Source organism: Nannospalax galili, unplaced genomic scaffold (genome assembly GCF_000622305.1).
Source record: "Nannospalax galili isolate Female #2095 unplaced genomic scaffold, S.galili_v1.0 scaffold713, whole genome shotgun sequence".
Taxonomy (NCBI): Eukaryota; Metazoa; Chordata; class Mammalia; order Rodentia; family Spalacidae; genus Nannospalax; species Nannospalax galili.
In genome coordinates, this window is record NW_008333780.1 from 1,949,047 (window position 1) to 1,957,212 (window position 8,166).

The 8,166-nt window shown below is 38.4% G+C and overlaps 1 protein-coding gene across 2 annotated transcripts in view; it reads left to right on the top strand.

Annotated features, from left to right (window-relative positions):
- The window catches only part of Eps15 (epidermal growth factor receptor pathway substrate 15), a gene marked incomplete in the record, with an annotated part of 149,770 nt that overhangs the window by 48,957 nt on the left and 92,647 nt on the right, over positions 1–8,166 (top strand). For both annotated transcript variants that reach the window (XM_008828458.3, XM_017796995.2), the window contains 3 exon segments: positions 846–911; positions 1,537–1,662; positions 4,818–4,877. In XM_008828458.3, coding sequence (XP_008826680.1) covers positions 846–911; positions 1,537–1,662; positions 4,818–4,877 — 252 coding nt within the window.

Genomic DNA, 8,166 nt, shown 5'->3' on the forward strand with positions numbered 1-8,166 from the left:
TGCCACATCAATAATGACCTAAATTGTCATGTATATTTTGACTTCTTTCTGCATTTTCTGTTCTTAGCTATTGCTCTATTTATCTGTGTGCTGATTGTACATTATTTTAATTATCATTATTTGGGAAATGGCATTTTACATGATAAAGCTCATCCTCCCTACCCCCAATTTTTTTTTTTATTTAGAAATTTAATTGCTGTTGTTTTCATTCTAAATTTAATTTTGGTGTTGCTGGGGCTGAAACCTGAAACCCAAGGCCTTGCACATAGTAGACACATTTTACCACTGAGCTGTATCCCCAATGCCTCTTATTAAAAACTTAGTATTTTAGGAGTATTAAGTATTTAACTTCAGTTTGAGAATGTTTGTACTTCTTTGTTTAGACATGACATTTGAGGTTATCATAGGAATTTGTTCAGATATATTTACCACAGCCAGATAAAGATGATAACTGGAGCATGCTGCTGTCAGGTATGTGCCCGTAGCTTACAAGTGCTAAATCAGGTTTGTTTGTTTGTTTTTCTAGTCTGCTTTCCTTAAGCACTATTTGGGGAAAGCCATCATGTAACAGAGCTCTTAAATATTTTTGGTAACATTCAGGTATGTTACCTTATTCTTTCTTGTAGCAAGTTTTGTACTAACATGTTTAGTTATTGCTCCAGTGGTGATACATGTGGCTAAGTGAAAGGTCTTTATTTCAATGAGTATAGATGGAAGTCTAGTTAAAATGAAACAATGTTGGTATCTCCCATTTTGTACAAATGTATTTAAATGCAAGTAACATCTTCTTCATTGGCTCTTGGTGGGAGGTCTTCAACAGTTCATTTTGCTTTTTGCTTTTTTAGCATGATTCCAGTAGTCCTTTGCTAACCGGTGGGACCCCAGCAGCTGAGCTCGCATGGGCTGTGAAAGTAAGTAAATTTTGATGACTACTTTGCTGCTTATTTTCAAGTACCTTCTCTCCCTACTCCCAAACGTATATTGCAATCTGCATTAGACTTTCACGTATGTAAGTTCAAGGAGATACGGGAAAATACTGGAACTGAGAATCTTTGTGGGATCTTTTAGCTCTGCTACTCTATTTTGTGGCTGGGTTTTTTTGGTCTTTTGAGCCTCGAACTCACAGAGATCTGCCGGCCTCTGCCTCCCGAGTGCTGGGATTAGAGGCTTGCGCCACTGCACCTGGCACCTAAAAAATTTATTTCTTTGAATTTGAGACATAGAATGTCATGACTGTTGTATCTTCTTACAAAAGATACCTCCTTGCTATAGTTATGTTTAAGTGAGCAGACTAGATACTCTTCAGATTCCTTCTATCTCTGAAATGATTTGATTTTAACCTTACCATAGGAAAGCAAAAGTCTTCAAGAGGAATAGGGGACACTAGACTCCTTAGTAGAGCCACTTTGATATTATTTAATATATTTTGATGAAATTGAAAAAGAAATTTTAAATGTTAGCTTAAAATGTCTATTCTTGTTTATGCATTTAAATCTTTTCATCATTATTATCATCTTCTTTCATTTTATATTGTAGTCTGAAGATAAAGCCAAATACGATGCAATTTTTGATAGTTTAAGCCCAGTGGATGGATTTTTGTCTGGTGATAAAGTGAAACCAGTGTTGCTCAACTCTAAGTTACCTGTGGAAATCCTTGGAAGAGTAAGATATTAAATGCATATTTTTATAAGAGAGGGTCTTACTGCGTAGCTCACACTGGTCTGGAACTCATGAACCTCTTACTTCAGCCTCCTGAGTACTTGGATTACATTATCTTGCTAGCTGTATTATTATGTATTTTAATTTTATATTTATGAGGAGCACTAATAAAGTTGTGTCATTATAGAATTTTCTATATTTATAACATAGATTATTGTCATTATGTTTCTAGTTTTAGTTATTGCCTATGAAATATGAGTGGTTGGAATTAGCTATATATGTCAGTCCTTTCAGCAAGTTTGTTTTTCTTCTCATATATAATTGAATGATCTCCTAATTGCTTGAAAATTTTAGGGACCATCTGTATTGTATGCCTGTTACCTTACACAATATATTATGGGGTCTTGTTGCAAGGAATAGTTTCATTTCTGAAATCATAAATTCTTTAATTTATATTTTTTATTTTATGTTTTATGAGTGTATTACCTATATGTATTTAATTGCACCTGTGCCATGCATTGCCCGTAGAAGTCAGAAGAGGGAGTCAGATTCCCCTGGAACTGGAGTTATGGATGGTTGTTAGCTGCCATGTGGGTGCTGGGAATCGAACCCAGGTCCTCTGCAAGAGCAGCCAGTGCTCTTAACTTCTGAACCAACTCTCTAGTCTCCGAAATCATAAATTCTGCTGTCCTACTTGAACTGGGTTTCTAGATCTTTTCCTATAAGTTTGTGACTTTAATTCTTCGACTGCACTAAGACTTTAAATCTCAGGCCCTTTTATTTCCCTTTATCTTTTTGAGAACAACTTGTGGGTGGCAGTTTTCTTCTACCATGTGGATCTTGGGGATGCTCACAAATCTATCTTATGTTTTGCTTTTTGGGTTTTTTGTTTTGTTTTGTTTTTTGTTTTTTTGTCGTTGTTGTGTATATATGTGCATTTGCAGTGTCTGCACATCCAGAGGCCAGCGGACAGTCTCAGGTGTTCTTTAGGAACTGTCCACTTTGGTTGGTTGTTTGTATTTTTTTTTATTCCCACTTTGTTTATTTGAGACAGAGCCATTAGCCTGTGTCTCACCAGTTTGACTAGACTGCTGGCCAACAAGCTCCAGGGATCTGTATCCATATCCTCAGTGCTGGAATTACACATCTGCAGTACCACACCAAGCTTTTTACATGGGTTCTGGGAGTTGAACTCAGACTCTCATGCTTGTGTGGTAAGCACTCACACTCCCCAGCCCATATTTCATGTTTTTCATTGTGGTAAAATACCAATAATAAGAAGTTTGCCATCTTAATAAATATTAAATACACAGTTAATAATGTTAAGTGCATTCACATTGCTGGACAGCCACCATCATTATCCGTCTTCATAACTTTTTTCATCTTGTAAAGCTCTATTACCATAGCTTCTGAAGTGACTTTTTTCTTCATACAGTTTGTGTGTCTGTAATACCACGCCTTTGTTCATCCTTAGGTCCCTTTTATTCTTGTCTTTCTCTTTAGATCTTTTTTCTTAAATGCTTTCAAGACTTTAATTCTTTGACTTTATTAAGAAGTCTTTGCTTTTACTAAGAATTTCAATTTTGTGGACTGGAGAGATGGCTCAGCGGTTAAGAGCACTGGCTGCTCTTGCACAGGACCTGGGTTCGAATCCCAGCACTCACATGGTGGCTAACAACTGTCAGTAACTCCAGTTCCCGATGTCTTCTTCTGACCTCTGTGGGCATTTCATGACAAGGGTGTACTTATATACATGTAGGTAATACACTCATACACATGAAATTTTTAAAAAAATTTAAAGAATTCAGTTTTGCATGAAGCTAATTATCTGCCTTCTCTGGGGTTGTATACAGGCTTTTGTGAAAGCCTGAAATAAATTGATGATCACTGAGTTTATCTGGGCTTCTCCCTACTCCCTGCTCCTTTTATGGTGTTTCCAAAGTAGTTTTTCCTGTGCTCTTCAGATTTCAAACCATAACTACTTCTTTAAACCCCAGTTTGTTAAATTCCTTGCCTAAGCAGCAAATTTACATAGTGTCAGATCCTGTCTGCACTGCTTCTTAGTTGTGTGACTTTGAACAAAGCTTAGAAAACCATGTGCCAGTTTTCTAATCTTTATTAATTTTTACGTGTATGAGTGTATTACCTGCATGTGTGTAAGTGTACCCTTGTCGTACAGTGCCTGCAGAGGTCACGACACAGCATCAGATCCTTTGGAACTGGAGTTATGGACGATTGTTAGTCATCATGTGGGTCCTGGGAATTGAATCCAGGTCCTCTACAAGAGCAGTTAGTGCTTTTAACTGTCGAGCCATCTCTCTAGCCCTGACAGTGATACATTTTCTTTATAAAGATTTATTTTTAATTATGTATATTCATGTGTGTGTGGTGGGGGTGGTATGTGCAGGTGCTAGGAAACGCCAGAGGCATAGGATCCCCTTGAACTGAAGTTACAGGCCTTATGTGCCTCCTGATGGAGTTGCTGAGAACTGAACTCAAGTTCTCTGGACAAACCACTGAGCTGTCTCTCCAGTCCTGTTTTCCAAACTTTAAAATGGACATAATTCCTAGTTGATCAAATGTGGCTGGAGAGATGGCTCAGCGGTTAAGAACACTGACTGTTCTTGCAGAAGACCCAGGTTCAAATCCCAGCACCCACATAGCAGCTAACAACTGTCTGTAATTCCAGTTCCAGGGGATCTGACAGCCTCTCCTGTCCTCCTCAGGCATTGAATGACACGGGTGCACATGCGGGCATAACACTCACACACATAAAATAAGTAAATAAATAAATATGATAATGTTTGTAATGCACTTAATACAGTACTTTGTTACATACTTTAATTCAGTGTTAGATGCTATGGTGGTAATGGTGATCAGCATCACCACCGTCAACAATATTAGTGCTTAGATCATCAGGTGCTCAATAAATACTGACTTTTCAAAACTATTTTCTAGTATTGTTTCCTCTATTGTGTAGCATGAGATTTCTAAACTAGAAACATTTTTATTGTGTTGCTTTAAATTAAACTAGTAACTTTTCACTGCAATTAAGAACAAGTCCAGACTCTAGTTACTGGTATGCTTTGTTTTCCTGTCCCCAAATAGCACAGGAAATGAAGGAGCGTTCATTCATTGTTCTCCTCTCTGTTTTTAAGGTTTGGGAATTGAGTGATATTGACCATGATGGAAAGCTTGACAGAGATGAGTTTGCAGTTGTAAGTAACCTAATGTTCTAAAAGTTTGAAACTTCTTTATTTTATCTTGTGATAGCCCTACCCTACCCCCCCCCTTTTTTTGGAAATAGGCTAGCCTCCAACTTCCCAAGCTTCTGAGCACTGGAATTACAGGTGTGTGCCACCAGGCCTGGTGAAAATTTCCCATTTTAATTCATCCTTTGAGGAAAATTATGTCCATCAGATTGTAGGTATTAGCATGTTTACCCAGAATTTATGCATATTTTCAAATAAGTAAGAGAATGTGTGTTTTATCATCCTTTTATTTGTCTTTAGGTACTGTAAAGATGGTGGCATGGTATTCTTTTGCATCTTAAATTTCTTTTTTTTGGTCTTCTTGAAACAGGGTCTCCCTATAGCCCCAGTTGGCCTGGAACTCACTATGTAGACCAGGCTGGCCTTGAACTTACAGAGATCCACCAAGTGCTAGGACTAAAGGCATGTGCCACCATGCCTGGCCATCTTAAATTTCTTAAATCTTGCCTCAAATGTATCTCCTAATTTTCACCTTATTTCATTAAAAGGAAAGAAGAACAACACTTTAGTTTCATTTTCTTTGATGAGGCAGAGGCATTTTGGCATCTTAGTATTTTAAAAACCTTTTATTTTAGTAATAAGGTAGTTAACTTGAAAGAGGGTATTTATCTCTTCCTTAAAGGTTAGCTAAACTATTGGGCTGGAAAGATGGCTCAGCGGTTAAGAACACTGACTGTTCTTGCAGAAGACCCAGGTTCAAATCCCAGCACCCACATGGCATCTAACAACTGTCTGTCACTCCAGTCCCAGGAGATCCGACAGCCTCTTCTGTCCTCTGCGGGCATTGCACGATATGGGTACACTTACTTACATGTGGGCATAACACTCAGACACATAAAATAAAAATATTTTTTTTTAAAAAAAAAAGGTTAGCTAAACTGTTAATAGGTGGTAGGGAGGTGGTTCAGTTGAGTTCAATCTCCAACACATAAGTAAAAATAGCTGGATGTTATTTGTAGTCCCAGTGCTGGGGAGACAGGAGGTTCCCAAATCTGCAAGCTCTTGGTTCACTGAGAGACCATGTGTTACAGTTACTGTCTATTGCTGTGATAAAACAAACACTGACCAAAGCTGGGCCCAGTCTACATAGTGAGTTCCAGGCCAAAGGCCAACTGGGGCTATAGGGAGACCCTGTCTCAAAAAGATTGAAAAAAAGAAGAAGAAAAAAACACTGACCAAAACCAACTTGGGGAGTAAAAGGTTTATCTGATTTACACTGCTTACCAGCTTGCTCCTCTGGCCTGCTTGCTTCCTTTCTTCCTCTCTCTCTTTCTTTTTTCTCTTCTTTCCTTCCTTCCTTCTCTTTCTTTCTTTCTTTTTCTTTCTTTCTTTCTTCTTATTTATTTAATGTGTATGAGTGTATTGCCTGCATATATGTAGTACACCCATGTCATGCAGTGCCTGTGCAAGTCAGAAGAGGCTGTCAGATTCCCCTGGAATTGGAGTTAGGGACAGTTGTTAGCTGCCATGTAGGTGCTGAGAATCAAACCTGGGTCTTTGCAAGAGCAGCCAGTGCTCTAAACTGCTAAGCCATCTCTCCAGCCCCCCTGAACTGCTTTGTTATACAACCTAGGACTACCCTCCCAGGGTTGGTACTGCCCACAGGTGCTTCCCACATCACTCAACAATCAAGAAAATGCCTCATAGACATTGTCCACAGGCCAGTAGGAAACTCTGTGACTGAGATGTGTCAAGTTGACAACCAAAGTTGTCACACCATGTCTCAAAAACTAAGGTGGAGGCATTGACCTCTGACCTCCACATGTACACAAACACATGTATATACAAACACATAAAGCCTGCTTTTATCAGTGCTAAAACCGCTAATCTCCCATTTACTCTCATTTTGGATATTAGCCTGCTCAAATTTTCTGCCTCTGTTTTTCTTAAGGAAGATTTTGTGTTTTTAATTTTTTTGATTTATTCGTTTTTATTTTATGTGTATATGAGTGTTTTATTTGCATATATGTAAATGAACCCATGTCATGCAGTGCCTGCATCGGTCAGAAGAGGGTGTTGGATCTCCTGGAGCTGGAGTTACATGGACGGTTGTTGGCTGCCATGTAGTAACTAAGCCTTTGGAAGAGGAAGTAGTGCTTTTAATGGGCCATCTCTCCAGCCCCCATTGTTTCATTTTTTTTTGATCATTAAACTTGTTGCTATGAATTTGTATTATTCTTTAAATCTTTTGGGTCTGTAGTTGTCCCTATTTCTCATTCTTAATCTTCCATATTTGTGGTTTTGGTTATGTATGTATATATAGTTTATAAGTCTGCTTATAGCCCCAGCTGGTCTGGAACTTGCTTCATAGACCAACCAGCTTGGCCTCAATCTCATAGAGATCATCCTGCCTGTACTTCCAGAGTCCTGGCACTAAAGGTGTGCATCACCACATTCAGTGCTTAAAATTCTTTAAAAACATTTTTTTTAATGTATATATGATGAGTGTTCTGTCTGCATTTATGTTCACTCTGTGTGTGTGTGTGTGTGTGTGTGGTGGGGGATGCCTGTGGAGGCCAGAAGAGGACTTTAGATCTCCTGAAACTGACAGTTATAAGCTACTATGTGGATGCTAGGAACTGAACCCAGGTCCTCTGCAAGAGCAGCAAATGCTCTTAACTGCTGAGCCACCATCCCTCCAACCTCTAAAATTCTTAAATCAGTTTCTTTCTTTCCTTTTATAGCATAAGTGCCAATTTTGGTTAGTTTAATTTTTTTAGTTGGAATCAATGAAGTTAAAGGTTATAACTAACTTACAACTTCTGTTGCATGCAAACCTTTAATGAACAGCTCTTGTTTCTCTTCAGATGTAATCTCTCTTTCATAGTCTTTGAAACCTAGTGGATTAATTAAAAATTCAGAATCTGGAATATTTTTGAGTTTTTTTAGAGTGGATTTATAAAGGTTAGACCTTGTCATGGCATGGGTATGTATATACACACACACACGCATGTGCGCACGTGCACACACACAGGATTTAAAAATTGCATCTACTCCCCTCAATTTGGATTAAAAAAATTTGTGACTATGTATTGTGCCTGTTTGCTTACTGATGTATATTCTGATTAGATAATAAAGATATTAGAAATACATCTTCCTGGCCAGGCATGGTGGTGCATGCCTTTAATCCCAGCACTTGGGAGGCAGAGGCAGACAGATCTCTGTGAGTTCCAGGCCAGCCTGGTCTACATAGTGAGTTCCAGGCCAGCCAGGGAGACCTTGTCTCAAAAAAAAA